General features: G+C 36.2%; 1 protein-coding gene across 5 annotated transcripts in view; it reads left to right on the forward strand.

Annotated features, from left to right (window-relative positions):
• NAV3 (neuron navigator 3) overlaps nt 1-21062 on the forward strand; it is an 890287-nt gene that overhangs the window by 500931 nt on the left and 368294 nt on the right. The window contains exon 1 of one of the 5 annotated variants that reach the window (XM_019039240.4): nt 2001-8943. The exons of 3 other annotated variants lie outside the window; for them this stretch is intronic. In XM_019039240.4, coding sequence (XP_018894785.3) covers nt 8701-8943 — 243 coding nt within the window. In that variant the 5' untranslated portion in view covers nt 2001-8700. Of the gene's footprint in view, nt 1-2000; nt 8944-21062 lie in introns of those variants that run through there. One more of the 5 variants, XM_055359210.2, reaches the window with a different exon arrangement.

Below are 21062 nucleotides of genomic sequence, written 5' to 3' on the forward strand. Positions count from 1 at the left end.
TCATTCAAACATTTTGCAACTTGTTAGTACGAGTCATTTATTCTCTGGGGTTTAAGGGAAGTTCTTACCTGGATGAAGGATAATTTTAAAAAATGAAGGTTCTTAAGGTCGAATGTGAAAGTGATAATGCACAACACAATTTCAGAATGGATTGGAAAAAAAAGAACAGTTAATAATTTGACTCTTTACTTCTGCTTCTATTACAGACTAACAGGGATCATATTTACTTCCCTCCACCTTAAGTATAAACTGAACAAAAGCATATAAAACAATATTATTCAGCCATTGGACAATAGACAATACAGGACAATGGTTCTTGAAAGAGGGATAATCAAAGGGGAAAGCTTACAATTGTGCTAGTTGACTTCCTGGAGGCAATATCCAGACCACAGAGTAGAGATAGAGAACCCAAATAGAGTTCAGAAGTTTTGCTGACTCTTAGAAATAGAGGTAAAAGTTTAGGAAAGCCTCAAGGGCTAAAATTTTGGAGCCAAAGTACCAGAAAAGAAGGAACTGCAGAGAGAGAGAGAGAAAGATAAAATGAGATAGATAAACAGACAGAGAGACACAGAGAGAGATACAAAGAGATGGGAGAGAATGAGGATGAGCACTGGAGACTTACAGAGATGTTTCTTCTAATCTTTGACAGAGGACTTATAGAGGAAACAAGCAAATGCCAGAGAAAGGACCAGCAGAAAGAAGTATGAGAAATAATTGCTAGCACTCACACAAGGTTGGGAATAGTTGACATTTTCCCCAGCCAGAGTGAAAAGACCACAGGGTGTGTGTTAGATTCACAAAATTGTATTTCTTTACAAGTGGTGCAAAATTAGCTCTAGGCAATTAGATCTGTACCTTCTTTAACAATTTATTTAAATTGCTCAAAAGCTACTTAACTATGTGCCATTACAAAATCAAATCCTGCTTGAAATCCAGTATACAAGTGTACAATTCAAAATGTCTACCATCTAGTAAAATATTACCAGGCATGTTAAAAAGCAATATGACATGACTCATATCCAGGAGGGAAAAAATCCATTAATGGAAACATACTTAAGAAATGGCAGAGATGATGGAATTAGCAGAGAAGTTGTTGTTAAAACAACTATTATAAATATGCTCCATATGTTCAAGAAGGTAGAAAAACAAATGTGATAAGGAGAGACATGGAAGAAAGAAAAGACACCCAAATGGAACTCCTAGAGATGAAAAAGTATAGTGTGTGAATTAAAAATACATGAGACAGGATTACAACAGATTAAATAATATAGAGGTAAAGATTAATGAACTTGGAAACAGTAATAGAAGTTATGTGAATGCAAAATGAAGCACAGAGAGTAAATTTTTTTTTAGACAGAGTCTCACTCTGTCACCAGGCTGGAGTGTAGTGGCACAATCTTGGCTGACTGCAACCTCCGCCTCTCGGGTTCAAGTGATTCTCCTGTCTCAGCCTCCCGAGTAGCTGGGACTGCAGGCGCATGCCACCACACCCAACTAAATTTTTTTTTTTTTTGTATTTTTAGTAGAGACAGGGTTTCACCATGTTGCCCAGGCTGGTCTCGAACTCCTGAGCTCAGGCAATCCATCCGCCTTGGTCTCCCAAAGTGCTGGGATTACAGGCGTGAGCCACTGCGCCCGGCCGAGAGTAAGATTTTTAAAGCCTTGAAAAATTAATTGCATTAGTAACCGTGCCATGAAAGCAGGTGGTCCAACATACATAATTGGAGCCCTAGAAGGAAGAGGGAGGTAGAAAATAAGTTTAGAAAAAACTAAAAAGTTTCCAAAGTTTGATGTAAACTATAAAAAAGTCCAATGAACATAACACAACCTGAACAAAACATTAAAAAAATAAAATTGCTGGCCAGGTGCAGTGGCTAACACCTGTAATCCCAGCACTTTGGAAGGCCAAGGAAGGTGGATTACCTGAAGTCAGGAGTTTGAGACCAGCCTGGCCAATATGGTAAAACCGTGTATCTACTAAAAATACAAAAATTAGCTGGGTGTGGTGGTGTGTGCCTGCAATCCAAGCTACTTGGGAGGCTGAGGCAGCAAAATGGCTTGAACCCAGGAGGCAGGGATTCCAGTGAGCCAAGATTGCACCACTGCACTCCAGCCTGGTGAGAGAGCAAGACTCCATCTCAAAAACAACAACAACAACAACAACAAAAAAGAAAATCAAATAGCTAAAATTAGTGATAAAGAATATCTTATCAGAAGTTGGATAATACAGTCAGGATTCACAGAAAGGAACAAAGATCAGACATGTGATGGACTTCTTAGAAACTATGCAAGGGAAAATACAATGGTGTGGCATCTTTACTGAAGAAGAAAAATTGTTAACTAAGAATTTTGTACCCAGAAAATAATTCTTTCAAAAACAGAGGCAAAGCAAACCCTTTTTTAGCCAAACAAAAGCTGAGACAGTTAATTGCCAGCAAATCTGCAATTTGAAAAATGTTATAAAAGGTTGTTTATAAAAGGAAAATGATACCAGATAAAAATTTGCATCTAAGCAAAGGAAAGAAGAGCACCAGAAATGGAAATTATGTGGATAAATATAAAGATTATTCAGTTTTTAATTTTTAAAACGGAATTGATAATAGAACAAAATAATGTGCTATGTTAACATATGTAGAAGAAAACGTATGCTAACACTAGCACAAGAAAGTGAGCAGGAATGTAAAATTAAATACTGTGAGGTTTGTAAATTATATCTAAAGTGGCATAATGTAATCTGAAGGCATATTCTAATAAGTTAATGGTTTATATAGTAAATCCTAGAGGAAACAGAAGAATAAAATGAAATATGTGTCACCTACTAAGAATCCACTTTGTAGAGATACAGATAAAGTTGAAAGAACGGAAAGATGACACTAAACACTAATCAAAATCCTTGAAAAACTAGTTTAGCATAAAGGGACATTTAGGACTCCCACTCACAAGACTGTAAAAGTTTGAGAGATATATGGAGAATCATCTTCTAACAAAAAGCAAGCTGAAGACTAGGACAAAATCTATTCAAATATATATCTAAGATAGGACCTATACCGAAATATATAAATAATTGTTGATAAAACTCAGTAATAATGAGACAAACAAAAAGTGGGCAAGAGTTTTTGACAGATATTTCACCAAAGATGATATATGAATGACAAGCACACACATGAAAAGATAATCAACATCAATAAATTATTAGAAAAATTCAAATTAAAACTGCAATGATACACCCCTACTCCTGAGTAGAATGGCTAAAATGAAAGACTGAAGATATGAAGTATAGAGTATGTGGAGCAACGGGACCTCTCATACATTGCTAGTGGGAGTTCAGAATGGTATGTTTTGGAAAATAGTGTGGCACATGCTTACACAAATATATAGTTATCAAATGACTCAGAAATTCCCTTTGAGTTATTTATCCATGAGAAAATAAAATAAATATCAACATAAGACAGACATAAATATTTATAGGGACAGGCAATGTAGCTCAAGTCTGTAATCCCAGCACGTTGGGAGACCGAGGCAGGTGGATCACCTGAGGTCAGGAGTTCGAGACCAGCCTAGCCAATATGGTGAAACCCTGTCTCTACTAAAAATACAGATGGTGCACATCTGTAGTCCAAGCTACACAGGAGGCTGAAGCACGAGAATTGCCAGAACCCAGGAGGCTGAAGTTGTAGTGAGCCGAGATCACACCACTGCACTCCAGCCTGGGTGACAGAGCGTGACTCTGTCCCCCTCCCCCCCAAAAATTATAGAACTTTCCCACACTGGAAACAAATCAAGGGTCCTTTACCAGATAAATGCATAAACGAATTGTGCCATATTCAAACAATGGAATGCATTTGAGCCATACAAAAGAAAGAACTAATGATACATATAACACATGGATAAATCTCAAAAGCATTATGCTAAGTGAAAACAGCCAAAAACGAAAATACTGAATGATTTCATTTCTATGAAATTCTAGAAAAGGCAAAACTAGTGTTAGAAGTCACTTCAGACATTGCCTGTGTTGAGAGTGAGACATTATCTACGGTAGGCATGAGGGAACATTTTGGATGAAGGGAATATTCTACATCTTGATAGTGGTACTGGCCACATTGACTTATTTCCTTATATTTGTTGAATTTTTACTTATGTGTAAATTCCACTTCAATCAAGCTGTTAAAAATAGGAATGTGAGACCAGGCACAGTGGTTCACACTTGTAATCCCAGCACTTTGGGAGGCCAAGGCGGGCAGATCACCTGAGATCAGGAGTTCGAGACCAGTCTGGCCAACACAGCGAAACCCTGGCAAAAACCTGTCGCTACTAAAAATACAAAAATTAGCCAGGTGTAGTGGCAGGTGCCTGTAATCCCAGCTACTTGGGAGGCTGAGGCATGAGAATCGCTTGAACCCAGGAGGCAGAGGTTGCAGTGAACTGAGATCATGGAATATAGTTACTCAAGCTTAGGGGATAGAGCAAGACTCTGTCTCCAAAAAAAAAAAAAAAAAAAAAAAAAAAAGTAATGTGGCTTTTCTACAATTTTAGCAAATATCAGAGTTGACTATCAAATCATATTTTTCCTTTCAGCAAGCATGATTTTGTATTGACAGTTGAATATTTTTTCTCTTACTCTTTCTTAAAAATCATGGTTTGCAAGTTGCCATTTTATGAGATTTTATTACTTATTTTTTAAATTACTGATATTAAAATTTAGCCAGGTTGGAACTCTCTTATTGCCTAAAACTCCAGCTTAGCTTTAGAAGGTATTTCAAGGGTCAATTGCCACTTTTCCTGTTAAATTTGATAGGAATAAAATGACAACCAATTTATTTCATTTTAATTTTCAGGATTTTTTCCTGAGTTCAGTCCTATTAATCCTTATGATCATGACCATATTAGGCTTCATGACTTTATCTTTCTAATTCTCATGACTATATTTCCTGTAACATTTAGAGCTAACATTTATTGAACACTTACTATGTGGAAAACTATCCTAACAACATCATACATTTACTTCCTTTAATTCTCACAGCACCCCTGTGAAGGAAGAATAATTATTTTTTTACTCCATTTTATAGATGATGAAACTGAGACACAGCAACTTCCAAATTCACATAACTAGGAAGTAAGGAAGCAGAGATTTGCTTTTAAGCAGTCCCACTTTACAGCCCATTGTCTGAACTATCAAACTACAAATCCTATAATTTACAGATCTTAAATTCTAGTTTTTAGAAGAATCAATTCGCTTAAATATGACTCTCAGACCTTTCTCTCTCCCTCGTGATGGTTTCAACATGAGTTTTGCATCCCCTCCAAAAACTCATGTTGAAATTTAGTTGGCATTGTGAATGGTATTAAGAGATGGAGACATTAAAAGGTGAGTAGGCCATGAGAACACTAACTTCATACATGGATTAATGTTATTGTGGAAGTGGGATTATCATGAGAGTATAATCCCTGTTATAAAAGCGAGCTTGGCCCTTTCTGTCTCTCTTATATGAGTGCTCTCTTGCTCTTCTGCCTTCCACCATGGGGAGATGCAGCAAGAAGACCCTCACCACATATGGGCCCCCCACTCTTATGCTTCCCAGCCTCCAGAACTGTAAGAAGCAAATCTCTTGTTATTTATAAATTACCCAGTTTTAGATATTCTGTTATAGTAGCACAAATGGACTGACACAGTGGGTTCGAGATGAATACAATCATCTATATTTTAGTAAGCACTCAGGTCACCATCACATCTGGTTTGTTGAACTCAGTTTGTAAAACCTCATTTTGAACTTCATCTACAAGGTATCAGTGACCGTAAGCTAATTTTTTACTTTCTCGGTGCCTTTGTCTCCTAGGTCTCAAAACGGTGTGGTTCTTTTAAGATAAATTGAGATGACAACTCCTGGCACAAAGCACATTTTTTATAGTAAGTTAGTTTGGTTTTGTTGCTTTTGGTGGCAGATATTACTGCAAAAAATTAGTTGACAGTGGCTACTAATACCATCTTATATATCAGTCAGAGTGAAAGATATTGCCTAATATGCAAAAGGTATTTCAAAGTGAAAAGACATCTTATTGAATGTGAATCCTTTTTTTTCAATCTAATTGTTCCAGGAATTACAATACATTCTCCTCCAATGTAGGTTTCTAAAATACCAATTAGCTCATTTGTAATTGGCAAACAGGAATTTTGTACTAGTATAATGTAGAAGTTGTATAGCTTTATATACAATTTATTCTAGGCAAAGGGAGGCAGAATAGTCAGCGTAGAATTATAACCTTGGGTGGGCAAAGAAGCCCTCAGTTTGAATGTTGTATGGTCAGCAGGAGCCCTTTTGGCTCAGTTTTAAGAAAACTAAAAACAAAAACAAAAATGAATGCCTGCATCTGGGGCTTCCTCTTCAAAGGGGCATGCCCCTGGCCTTGTGCAGCTCTTAAATATTTGCAGTTGCCCTGACCCTGTACCCATTTCAATGGCAAGCCTACTGGCTTGGAGTTTGCCTTCCAACCGGATTTCTTCCACCAATTCTGGTTAAAGTGTTGCCAGCATTTATACCCAATTTTTTTTAATGTAATTCTGAGTCACTTCCTTGAGTGGTCCAAATTATTTTCTGAGGTGCCAATATTATTTTTGCTAGCAATATACTCCCAAAGTTGCATACGTTTTGAGTGAACTTCCTAGAATCAATTTTTCCCACAAGTTCTATTATTTAGGTGCTGTTTTGTTTTGCATTGTGAGGATTACAAGTTGCATATGTGTTATTATGAACTAAACCTCATTTTACGAACATGAACCTCTCCAACTCTGTATTACCTTATAGTTTCTGAAAGTTATAATGTGTTGAATGGTTTGCAAGTTGCAAAATAACTTACTTCCTCAGAGAGATTATTTCATTTCTTTGATACCACTAGTGTTGTATTTGTTTTGTATTATCCCGTTGTGTAAAGCCCACTTGGGTTACTATTTTTAAAGCCTGCAAGACTTCTAACTTACATTTCCTGTCTTCTATGCTGCATCAGCAGAACATATACTTTTAGTTATTGGCTCTTTCATCTATAAATTACTGCTTCTTAGATAAAAGTACATAGTGATTTAAAGACCTGGAAACAGTAGGCCAAAGATGACCATTTCTTCACTAAGGAAAGACATTTTCTATAAAAAATGGTTATGACTTAATAATTTCCATAATTCATTGTGTCTATACTAAGTGTCCACCACTCATTTTTCTAAGATCTTTGGTTGCATTATTACTAATTTTTATATTTGGTGAATATAATTGCTCTCTGTATCCATTTTCTGAGTGCAATCAGTTTCAGAACAATAATGCATGGTACATTAGATGTTTTCTTAAAAGTTTACCCCTTGTTTATTTAAAGTTCCTGACATGCTTTAACCAGAAATAGAACATGCTATGATTATATTAAAATAATTCTATGGATGGAAGCATCATCATTCATTCTCACTGAGTATCTGTTTGGACAGTTTTTAGAAGCTTGGGATTTTAAGTTGGACTTAATAAGCTTGAATAACAGTGTTATTTTCAACCATTTTAAAAGACAGGTTTACAAACTAAAATCATACATTCTTTCCCCCTTTCTAGCTTCATCATTTTAGTCAATTTTTTCAGTGTCTCCAAGTCATAGCTGTTCTTTCTATAAAGTGAAGAAAATAAATATGCCTGTACTTTGAGTCATTCCAATGATTAAATGTGATAATGCATAAAATGCTTAGCTCCATAACTGCTTTGTAATACATTCCACATAAGTATTAGCTTTGAATGTTTTTATAATCATGACTTTTAAAATTTGGGAACAATGATTACTATATATTTAGTGCCCTGCTTCCTGTGTTTACTCTATTTTCATAACCTAGGCAGCTATGGTCCGATGAATGATTTAACTGCTTTAGCTAGTTGCACTATTGCATGATTTTAGCCTGATTTCATGGGATGCAACAGAATGAACATCGTGGCTCATGGCTGTCAGTAGTGAAAAATAGCTGGAAATCAGACAAACAACTTTATTGCTGAGATTGTTTCCGGGCTAAAAGTTCTTCCAACAGCTGTTTGTTTTGGCCATTAACATGTCCATTCTTTTTATTTTTTCTGAGCTGGGGGAAATACAATTTTCTTTAAAAAGAGAATGCAGGCTGGCTATTTCTGAAATCAGGAAGAACCCCTGTCCTTCCACTGTTGTGGTCTTTTGGCTGCTCTGACAGTTGGACTGAAGGGCTTTTCCTTTTGATTTTTTCCTCTTTTTCGCTCTCAAAGTTCAGACTCAGACTGCTTTAGTGAGAAAAAAAAAAAAAAAAGCAAAACTAAGAGCTCTTTAATCCTAAAAAGGAGCTTTGTAGCAGTTACCTTGAAGAAGAGTTTACTCCCCAAAGGAGTATTTAGTATTACTTAGACACTGAGTCACTGAACAGAGAGCGAGAGAGAGACAGAGAGAGAGAGAGAGACAGAGAGAGAGAGAGAAAGACAGAGAGAGAGAGAGAGAATGAGAATGAATATGAATCCCAGCCAGCAAGAAAGAAAAGATACTTAACTAAAGATGCAGGGAAGTTTTGCCTCTTCCTGAAAATTATATTATTAGCTTTTTAAAAATCAGGATGACTGCTAGTTTTGTTTAAAGTATTTGTTCTGGAAATACTAAAGTTGGAGTCTACCAGACTGAGGTTAGAAGCATTTTCTTTGGCAGCAAGAAGATAATTTTATAGAAGCCATGCCTGTTCTTGGGGTTGCCTCAAAACTGAGGCAGCCAGCTGTTGGGTCAAAGCCTGTGCATACTGCTCTTCCGATACCAAATCTTGGCACTACTGGGTCACAGCACTGTTCTTCAAGACCTTTGGAACTTGCTGAAACAGAGAGCTCCATGCTTTCTTGTCAGCTTGCATTAAAATCAACCTGTGAATTTGGAGAGAAGAAACCCCTCCAAGGAAAAGCCAAGGAGAAAGAAGACAGCAAGGTTAGTTGCTGAAGTTACCTGCAGACTTGTATAGCTAAAATGCACATTTCTCTTTAAGTGCACTATAAAACATGTTATGAAATGGGGAGTAGTAGAGGAATACCAGTGTAAGGATGTAAGTAGTTATAATGGCTGAAAAGCTGAATATTTAGCTTATGTAAAAACTGTATTCTTAGTTTACAGTTGTAAAAGTCATGATCAAAATTTTCTGAATATGCATCTATTGTAATCATTTAGTACTACTTATTGATGAATGCCTAGTTAGTTCTAGATATTGCTCTATTACTAATAATCATAATCAATCACAAATGTGAGAAAAAGAGAACCTATTGTCATCCATACTGCAATGTATGAAAATAGGTACTTTTAAAAAGACATTTATTTGTAATAATTCATATAGACACCATCATTTTTCTCTAAATGTCATTTACATTTCAAAGAATTTCTGTTTGAAAATTTGTATCATAGGCTGCTTAATTCATTGCAGTATGAAGGAAAATGAAGTACTATTTTCCTTGATACTGCACATTTATATGGACTTTCCCTTGTAAACTGAAACCCTACTCTTTTACTTATTACTGACATCTTTTTCAGTCATTTAATTTATGATATTTTGTGAGTAGTTGCTCATAGCCCTTGGTTTCTAAAGCATACTACAACCGTTTTCTCCAGTCACGCATGCTAGAATGGCCCCGAAGCTGCTGAACTTCATGCGGATTCATTTGTACCTTGATAAGCATCACTTTTGTTTTGTGCATTTTTACTTTTATTGGTACATACTAGGTGTATATATTTATGGGTACATATTGGTGTATATATTTATGTGGTTCATGAGAGATTCTGATACAGGCATTCAATGTGTAATAATCATATCAGGGTAAATGGAGTATCTGTTGCCTTAAGCATTTATCATGTCTTTGTGTTGCAAACATTATATATTCTTTTAGTTATTTAAAAATATAGAATAAATTATTGTTGACAGTAATCATCCTATAGTGCTATCAACTACTAGATCTTATTCATTCTATCTAAATGTATTTTTGTACTCATTAACGATCCACACTCCCCCTACCCCTCGCCACTACCCTTTCCAGCCTCTGGTAACCATCATTCTACTCAGCATCACTTTTTAATGCAGCATTAACTATGATGTCAAGCTTTCCAAAGTCACAGACTCATCTCTGGCTTCTTAGGAAATATTTTCATTTTACTCTGCTATCCAAATGTTAGTTTAAAATAATTTAAGGAAAAAACCTTTATACAAAAATCAACTCTAGAAGTGAAAAAGAAAGCCACTCCTTTTTCTACAATGCCCATCCCACCTTCACCTGTTCAGATCCTTTAAACTTTATCCCAGATCCAACTTTATTCATAAAGTCTTTGCTAGCTATCCTTTCCCCACCATTCCTCTTTCCCAATTCTTTTTCTGTAGAAATGCTTGTGTATTTTAATTATCTGGATAATTTCTTTTAATTATCTGGATAATTTATTTGTATCTCCACTAAGTTGAAAACATATAGAAGGCAGGTTCTCGTATCTTATCCTGTGTTCCAGCTCTCTCCCTGTACAATGCTTTATGCGTGATAAGAATTAAATAGTAGTTGGATGAATGAATACAGCAATTAATGAATCAATGAATGAATAAATAGTTATTCTGAGAAGGATTCAGTTAAGTTTGTTCATCTTTTGGAATCATTTCGAAACAGGAAATGTTTCCTTGTCCCCCTCACAGGGCATGTGACAGCAGGAGTGGCTTACGTCTTCAATGCCCCGCTGCTGAAACCTCTAGAGGGATCATGCAGATGGGCAGGGTGTGGAGCTTCGACCCTACAGCAGCATCTAGGGTTGAGTATTTACAGCTCCTGAAGCTCCAGTGGGCGTGTGTTACAGTGTGTTCTTTTAGTTTTGCAGTATGAAGGTGGCTTGTGTTAATCAGCTCAGTTAGACCCTCTGCCTTATTGCAAGGGCAGAGGGCTTTCTTTATTGTGGGTTCTCGCCTTGGTTCCGGAAAAATCGAGTCACATGTGGGCTTGGAGGATGAGTGCAAGGTTCTTTTGAATGTTGGAAGTACCTCTCAGCAGATGGACGGGGAGCCATAAGGAGGAAAGGTGATTTTCCCCCTGGAGTTGGGCCGCCCAGCAGCCAGACTCTCCTCTGACCTCCCTGGCTAGATTCCCCTCGGGTCCATGTCGTTCTGCGGTCGATGGCCTGCCGGTGTCTGCAGGTGCCTGTCGGTGTCCTCTTCTGCTAGTGTGTTCCTTTCGACGTCCAGCCGCTTGTGTGTTCTTCCGCCAGTGTGTTCCTCTCGATGTCCAGCCATTTTTGTCTCTGCCTGCTAAGGTCTTGGGGTTTTTATAGGCACAGAATGGGGAGGTGGTGGGCCAGGGTGGTCTTAGACAATGCAACATTTGGGCATGAAAACATAAATGCCTGTCCTTACTAGGTCCATGGGCACAGGCCCAGGGGTGGAGCCCTAGCCAGGGACCCCATCTTTCTCTACACAACAGTTCCCTGCCCCCTTCCCGTATCAATTTTATGTATAAAACAAGGGGTTGGGAATGGATGATTTGTGGAGTTCTATGTCTAACATAGCATTGTCCATGTGAGAAAAATCAGTTAAAATAAAATATTTTTTATGGGTTTATAGTTCTCAGTTCAAAGTGAACAATTCAGAGTAAAAAGCAGGGAAACATAAATTATCAACAAAAGACTAAAAATATTTATCTTTTTGCAAATAATTAAAAGAAATGCCATAAAATTCCATTCTAATCTTCTGTGTATCCACAAGTCTGTATGGATTCAATGGCAAGAATAGAGAGACACACTGTCTCTGCTGACCATGGCTATCTTTTCTGCAGGTTTAGTGAAACTTCCACTTTGCTAAATGACCTTGGCCTAGGATTTGAGCACTATAAGCACTGTTTTCAATATAATTTTGGTTGATCTCTTTGGTTAGCAAACATATTAATCAAACATCTGATATCCCAATAAGCCTCTGTGGTAAGCAAAGTTGTATTTATAGGGATGTTTTCACCATGCCACTTATCAGATTAAAAATGTTTTCAAACAAATGTAAAGAATGCCTGGTCAGCAGTTCAGAATATTTCTAAATGTTAAAAAGAAGTATATGTAGAGTTCTTTTAGCTTTTGGGGAAAAAAAAAAAACCAGAACTGAAGTAAATAGCAAAATCGAACAAGGTAGTTATATTAGAGAGAATTAGACTTGGCTGCAAAAGCAGAAAAGTCAACATAACAATAGCATAAAGAAGATAGACGTTTATTTCATTTTCATGTAAAGGAAATCTGGAGTCGAGCAGTCCATGTATGGCTGGTAGGGAGACTTCAGGAAGTTGTCAGGGAACCAGGCTCTATTTTGGTTGCCATCATCGATTTGTGGCTCACACCTCATAGTCTTGAGTAGATAATTGCACTCCACTTAATTGAAAAGATACACCTTGTTTTATTAAATATTCTTCCACACTGGCCTAGTTACAGTTCCAAGGCCTTACCTTGCTCCAGTGGAGATGTGCTCAGCTAAGAATTATGGGTTCAATTTCTAGGAAAAGATACTATTGATAGTACCCACAATAGACGACTGTCATTAAGAAACATTTATGTGGGGTACTCTGCTAGTCCTTGTACCAAACAGTTTTATGATCTGGTTTGAGAGAACAAATTTACATATGACAGTGTCAGAAATGTGTGTTCAGTTGTGACTCCCTTCACCTGTTGTTTCAATTAGTGCAAATGCCATCATTCCAGTCATCTAATCCCGAATTCCTAGACTAATATCTGGTAAAGTACATCACCATTTCACATCCCATAACTTGCCACAAGTTGAGAATTTTACTTCAGTATTATAGCTTGGGTTTATCTTCTTCTGCACTTGCTCATCCTTTGATGGCCTTTGAAGTTTCCTATCAATTATTTCAGTGATTCCAAATTGGTATCCTCTCCTCCTGTGTCTCTCTACCCTCATCCATGCAGCATATTCACCATCCTGCTTAAGAAGAAAACTTTATTTGCTTCTCATATCTTATAATGTCTTCATTCAGGCATTCTTGTCTCCCAGTTGTCACTTTCTCTATTTCCATCATAGCTCCATCTAGCTGCTACATCCCAGATGTCTTCTTCCTGGGTGTCCCAATTTCTTCAGAATATTTAGTCCCACTGTCCTTTAACAAATAAATAATACTAGTTCCAGACTGTATGTCATATGCAGTTGGAAAATCCTCCACAATATTTCAAGGGCTTATGTTTTCCTTAGCTATATCTTGTTCTGATTTCTTTCTTATCTCAAATTTTCTAATCTCTCTCATATGGATTTGTTTTTCCATTCTTCCTGGGCATACACCCAAATGAAGAACAGAGTCACTTTGCCTTGGAACCTTTACTTAACATTCTGGAGGTTAAGGTTAAGAAAGAGTGTTCTATTTTGTCACAGCTCAGCAAACAACATCCAATTAAGCATTAAACATCCCTGTTCATGAAAGTTTCTTGGCCATACTTACTGTGGAGCACTTCCTGGCTTTTACATCTCAATCCCCAGTCTCCTTCCAACTTGGTCTGCCACCTTTCTTTTACTCCTATTTTCATTTCCAACTTCTTTCCAGTCTTGGGCTCACTCATTCCTTCCCTCTCAGATTACTTGTGCAAACTCAAGATTCTGTTTTACATTATTATGGAAAGCAATTATTTTTTGTGGACAAGCCTTGTATTTTATAGAAAATTTTTTACTTTATTCTTAAAACATTTCAAAGAAAGTATTATAATCTACATTTACAGAGAAATAAACAGAGAGAGTAGGAGTCATACACAGGATCACACAGTTAACTAGTAACAAAATCCAAAATTTGAATTAAAATTTGTTCAAAGGAAGACTTTTTTCTATGTTATTTTATTTATACTTTCTCTTAATGATGTAACAGCAATATTTTTTCTGGGTTTACCCTATCATCCAAATCTTACCCACTATTTAAGATTCTTTCAAAGGTCAAATAAAAGTATAGACAAATTGGTGTGGATGCTATAAGGGAGGAGAGATTACATCCGCTTGGGGCAATCCAAAGAAATTTATTGAAAGAGTAGAGGCGTTTATGTCCACGGTAGAATGTATGCTTATTTAATTCCTATTCACTCTGCTAGTTAAGGGCAACCATGGTAAGAATTATTTCTTGCTGTTGTGTTCACACAGAGCTGGCACTAATGCTTTGAAAACAGAAGATACACAAAAACAGTAGTTAAAATAAATATTTAAAATAAGCATAAATAATATTGTCATGCAAATGTATTGTATAAATAGTATTGCTAATGTGGACAATTCTTTTGCAGAATGTTAGGGCTGAGAGAAATTGTATATGAATGGAGCATTCAGAAAAGACCGAATTTTTGAAATTTAATGAGCCGATAGGACTCAGATAAGTAGAGTAAAAACATTCTTTTGAGGAAAAGTTATGTAAACTTTTAAAGTTTAAAGTTTAAACTTTTAAAGTTTACATAACTTTTCCTCAAAAGGGAAGTAAACAACTATAAATGAAGCATAATATTTATGGAAAACAGCAGGTAAATAATGGAGAAAGATCTTATGTAAGAATGAGACCAAATGACACTGGTAATGATATTTAGGAGAAATCATTGCAGAGAGGTCTAATATTAACCAATGTTTAGAGAATGGCTGTATGTCAGGTACTGAGCCAAACACTTCATAGAGTATTCCATTCAGTCCTCACAATAGCCTTATGGCATAGGAATTATTATTCTTCCCGTTTTACAGATGGAGAAACTGCAGCTTAGAGAGGTTAAATTACTTGCCAATATCTCAGTGTGAGAATGTGGTAGAATAGAGATTCAGACTAAGGCTGTATGGTTACAGAAGACATTATTCTTAACCAAGAAACTACACTGCAGCAATAAATACTTCTTTCGGGGTTAGGGAAAGGGAAGGAGGACTACTGATTGACTTAATTAATAGTAGGGTTTGTTTTAGGTATTAAATTAGCGTTGTTGGTGAATTGTAAATCAATCAGTGGTTGTGTGAAGTGCCTAGAATTATCAGGAGAAGACAATTAAGTTGACACATGGTCTCTACTGCATTGTTTGAGTAACAGAAATAAATAAAAGGAACCCCATGTTAGAAATATAGCAGCAGATGTCAATAAAGTAGATCACTGGCTCTGGCCTCCAGCTGTTTCCTTCTTGGAGAAGTTGCCTGATTGCTGAGGACTGTCAATGCTCCTGTTGGCTTGCTCACATGGTAGCATTTCCAGAGCTGGCCAGGCCTACAGCTGCATAGGTCAGCTCTTGGGTCCCCAGACGATTCTGCTTTTCTTGCCTGTTTCTGCTGTGCTTGCACATTTAGTTATTTGTATTTAAAGAAACATGATTATTTCTTTTTCTAGTTATAACTCTCCAGGTTTCACAGTTAAACTGTCGTGGTCATTTTAATTGTTTTTGCTTTTGTGGTAACAATGGTCGGAGAATGTTGAAATAATGCTGAAATTTTAACATTTTCTCTACTGGCAGAAGGCTCAGCTTTTCATTATTGTACATTTATTGCTCTTGAGTAACAATTGGTAGAAATGTGGCCATCAATATTATTGTCTATTATTTTAGTTCATGCTTTACAGTGTCTTTAAAGGCTTGTATTTCATGCTTTGAACTAGAAATTATTAAAATTGTTGATGCTAATTACATGATTAAATGTTACTGAAAATTTCATATAACTTTTTAATTTTTTTGAAAGTTTCAGTATTTTGTGTGTTTTTGATGCCAATTTGCTGAACACATTCTTCTCAGTTTCTTTTTTTCTTGTGTCATAGACATCTTTCTTTCCTTTAATAAAAACTAAGACTCTAAATACATTGTTTATAGAAACGTAAAGCCAATAGATATGTCATTAATTTTCAGGCAAAATAATTGTTACATGTTTGATATTTATGCTATCAAATCACCAACAATTATCCATATCCAATTTTGAACTTGAAAGATTAAGTGGTATAATTAAAAGAATATTGTATTAGGAGCTCAAATTTTGAATTAAACTAATGCTAGATCCTAAAAGTGTAAATCATTTAAACTCTCTGGACTTCAATCTCTGTATTTGTAAAAAATGAAATGAAATGAGGATAATAATTGCTTATAAAACTTTTCTAAGAGTAACATTTTTATCTCCTCCCTTTCTCTTTCTTCCTGATTTTGTTCCATTAGTGATCCCATTTCTCATATTGTCAATGTCTTCATCCCCAATGCATCATTGGACCAAGATGTTTCAGCCTTGGCACCAGCGACATTTAGAACTGATAACTCTGTATTAGGCATAGGGATAGAGTCTGTTATGAGCAGTGTAGGATATTTGGCAGCATGTCTATCTCTATCCACCATGTACCCTCCAGGTTTCACAATTAAACTGTTATGTACCAGTGGCATCCTTTGTATTTGAGAAAGGCAAAATCGAATACAGTTGAGAAATGCTGCTTTAGAATCAGCTTCCAATAATGCTTTGGTCTTTACTAACTTAAATCATAGTAATAACAACAACAATAATAATTTTCTTCACCATATATCAATTGCTCCATATTTCCTATTTCACAGAGACATTTCTTGAAAGCACAGTTTATGTTCATGGTCACTGTCAAGCTTTGCATTTGCTTCACTTTTTTTGATCTCTGACTTTTGGAAAACTCTGACTTTTGGAATACTCCAATATTTACTAGCAGAATGACTTTGGCAAGGCAGTTAATACTTAAGTCTCAGTTTCTTCATCTTTAAAATGAGGATAATCATGTAAATGAGCACAGAATTTTTGTGAAGATTAGAAGAGATATTGCATATAAACTATATGTCAAAAGAGGGCCTAATACATAGTTGGTGGTCAACACTTATTACCTACTAGTATTATAATATTATAAAAGTATCTGATACTTTCACATAAAAGTGGATAAAATTAATAATTGGTAGTGAAATAGAGGAAGCAGTGATTAATTCTCTATAGATGGGAAAAGTAACATTTCAACCAGGTCTTGAAGGTTAAGCATGGTGGCTCACACCTGTAATCCCAGCACTTTGGGAGGCCAAGGAAAGTGGATCACCTGAAGTCAGGAGTTCATCTAGACCAGCCTGGCCAACATGGTGAAAACCCATCTCTACTAAAAATATAAAAATTAGCCAGGCGTGGTGGCAAGTGCCTGCTATCCCAGCTACTCAGGAGGCTGAGGTATGAGAATCACTTGAACCCAGGAGGTGGAGGTTGTAGTGAGCCGAGATCACGCCACTGTACTCCAGCCTGGGGGATAGACTAAGAATCTGTCTAAAAAATAAAATAATAAAGAATGAATTTGATTTAGTCAAGTAAATATGGGAAAAAAGAGCATTTTGTATGGAATAGCATTTACCAGGCTATGAAATAGTGTGTTGTGTTTATAAACCTACAGTTTACTCACCAATCTTAGGATGTAGGATGCAACCAAGAGAGATGAGGCTTATTCAAGTCAGTGGGAAGATGGGCATTAAATGCCATTGTAAAGAGTTTGGACTTACTCTGTACAGAATGGAAGAAGTATGCTAAATGTCAAAGTGACATGATTAAGTTCATATTTTGAAAGCTGACAACAAAATAAAATATATAAAGAGCCAGTAAATGGGTGGGGGACATTTCCAAAATACAGATGAGGAGAATATGATGGAGCAAGATTTTCACTAAAGTACCAAGCTCAAGAGCAATGGAAGAGGGACAAGTCTAGTAAAACAGGCTATAGATGTTTGGATTAAGCTATTAATCATCAGCAATCCAAAAATTCTATATCTTGGAGGATAAATACATTTTCTTTACTCAAAAATGTACAGTTTAGTTGGAAGTGATAATTTGTGTGAACCGGGTAGCAAGTAGTAGTTAAAATTAAGGATTATTACTAACACTTTTTGAGTGCCTCCCACATGCTGGAAGTTATACCCAAGCTATAACTCCGGTCAAACAGCTGTAGCAACTGATCTCAGAGAGATGCTAGGGCAGAGCTGGAATTCCAACCTAGGTCTATTTGACTTCCCTGTCCTTACTCTCTGAGTCTCCCTCTCTGATGTTTCCTCACAACAATGTATAGACAATCAGCAGTCAAAATCAATGTTATTCTTTACTGTCTTTGTGGATACTGAGTCACATAATAAGAAAACAAAGAAAATAATAAATTCTTACCAGGAGCACTGAATTAATCTTTGACAAATTTCACTTTGGACTCTTCTGTCTCTGCAAATCCCACTGTTACTTCATTTTTCTGTAAGAAGTGTTTTACTTTGGATTACTAGTTACTGGGTCCAATAGAGAAATTTGATATCTGTGGTAGAGTTCATTAATTGGTTACATGCAGGACCTCCCAACTGCAAATCATAGAATTATTTGTTAAAATGTGTTGCAATTCCGCCTGGAAAAAAAGTCACTAGATGAAAGAGTCATGTAAAAATGTAACATTTTCCCAGTATAACAACGTGATGCCACCTCCATAAATGAAAAGCAAAAACCAATAAATAAAAACTATGGGCTATCTCTTCTTTTTGCTGTATTTTGATATTGTAAATAACTTTTCTGTAAAACTGAAAACCTGGAGTGGGCAGGTTCAAAATTTTTCATAATGAAATGTGACCAAGCAAATTTTATATGCAATCAAAATGGCATTGCACTAGTTAAGGCAATGCTAACTTCTATAACAGATAAATCCTAGGTCTCAGTGGCTTAACACAATAGAAATTTATTCTCCACTTTTTTAATGCTCTCATATAGTTAGGGGTTAACAAACTATGACCCAAAAGCCAAATTTGGCCTGGTGCCCAATTTCCTAAAGTCAAATCTTGTTGGAACACAGCCCTGATGCTGGTTTATGCATTTCCTGTGGCTGCTTTTGTCCCATAATGGCAGAGATGAGTAGTCACAATAGAGACTATGTGGCTTGCAAAGACTAACATATATACTAACTGGCCATTTATAGAAAATGGTTGCTGACACATATATATGGTAACAAAGAAACTAGGTTCCCTCCAGTATACGGTTTCATCATCTCACCTCTAGCCAGCCATCAGTGAAAGAGAGAAAATGGAGGATTGCATAAGAGACTGGGAATTCCACATATCACTTCCACTCTATTTCATTGGTCAGAACTCAGTGAGATGAAAATACCTAATTTCAAGAGAGACTAGGAAATATCATGTATCTGTGTACCCAGAAATTACGGGAAATAGTTTGGTAAACTATTAGCCAGCATATAGTTAGCTAGAAACTGGCTATTTAGTCAGATGTTCAAGATTAAGCAAAAATTCACCATTTAAAAAATAGTCTAAGGTGCTCAGATTGTCAATAAGTTGTCCAGAAATACAGGGATATATCTTTTAAAGCAAAACACTGAATAAGAGAAGAACCATAATGACACTCAAGTTACTAAATAAAGATCTTGCAGTTAACCCAGCTTTTAAAAGTAGACCAGGTCCATATATACACAAATACCATATAAAAAGCTCACTGTGGTCTGTTTCCCACCTTAGGATCTTTCTAGCTATTTTTAATTTCTTCTGTTCCAACCTGCTCATCCAGTCTCACATCCTGAAAGCAGGTCTTTCTCTTGGTCCTGCACCCTTGCTTCAACTTGCTTCAATACCTGTTATTAGCATTATTTTCTTGCTGGACCTGGAAACTCTCCGTCAGAGCTGGGAACCAGAAGGGCCAAGACTGTATGATCTGAATTCTAGAAGAGAAGTTTAACAAATCGGGTGAAGTCAAGTATCCAGCAAGAAGGAGGCATTCGCGGGATACTAGATGATGCCAAATAGGTGACTGCATTGTTGTGTAAGGAGGTGTCCTCTCTCTTGGCTTGGAGGTATTGTGAAACTTCTGTCAGCTCATTGCAAAGTGGTTCCAAGGGTCACCGAGTGGGAATGTGTGAATGGATCATTGGAAAACTCAGCATCAAAAGAAGAAGTTCATATTACAATCCTTTCAGACCATGATAAGCACTTATAAAGAATATTTCACAGAACAATCTCTTTTTAAATGCAAGGTGAATTTCTAAGGTAATTTGTCTGTAGATTTAGTTGTGGTATAAGACTATTTGTATCCAGGTTTCTCCTTCTCTTCAACAGTGTTCATTGTTTAGCTTCAGCTTGGATCAAGTTAAATAGCTCACTTTTTAGGCTTAAAAAATGTACAGATTATATATTTCTCTTTATTGTCCCTGAATGCTCACATCTTTCATATAAATTTGCTGTACCTTCTTTTGGACAATTTATTGAATTTCTACAGGGTGATATTTTTGCCAGAACTTTTTATGTTATTATTTTGACTCATATATTATTTGGATTCTGTTTCACATTTCTTTTCTCCTCAAAGCATCTGCTTTTTATACTGTTTCTTCCTTCCTTTGGCTGGCTTTGTGATATCCACACTTGTGTGTTGCCTTCCTCCATTGAATACAAGGTTTACTATTATCTCCAGCAATATGTTCTCTCAGCTATTGTCTTCTGATTCCAGCTAGACCTATTGTATTACAAAAAAATGACTATTTCAGTAAAGGTAAACCCTTTCAGTTACCACTTCCAGGTCTGCACTGTGGACCCCAGGTAACTTTCCTTGTTTTTGTTAATCATTGTGTGTGTGTGTGTGTGTGTGTGTGTGTGTGTGTGTGTATCTTATAGGCATTATAGAAAATATACTTAGAAAAACAGATTGAATATAGATTCCTAAAAAGAACCTGGGGTTCTTTGAATATTAAATTCCTATTTTTCTTTTTAGGAATCTATAGTCATTTTAGGTATCTTTTTAGGTTCTTTTTAGGAATCTATATTCATTTTTTCAATATTAACTTCCTATTCAATATTACCTAGAAGCCACAGAAATGATTATAATGCAGATTTTAAACAATCATAGCTTTTCCTGTAGGTCTGGATGTAATTGTTTTATTTAGAACAGGTTTGCCGTCTCTAATTGTGACGATCAAAAATATATCCAGACAATGCCAATGCCAAACATCTCACAAAGGGCGGGGGGCATTGCCCCAGTTTACAACCAATTTAGACCCTGTCTTGTTTAAAAAAGAAAAAAAAGATTTAGTAGAATTAAAAACATACAAAATATATAAAATTTC

This window comes from Gorilla gorilla, chromosome 10 (genome assembly GCF_029281585.2).
Source record: "Gorilla gorilla gorilla isolate KB3781 chromosome 10, NHGRI_mGorGor1-v2.1_pri, whole genome shotgun sequence".
Lineage (NCBI taxonomy): Eukaryota > Metazoa > Chordata > Mammalia > Primates > Hominidae > Gorilla > Gorilla gorilla.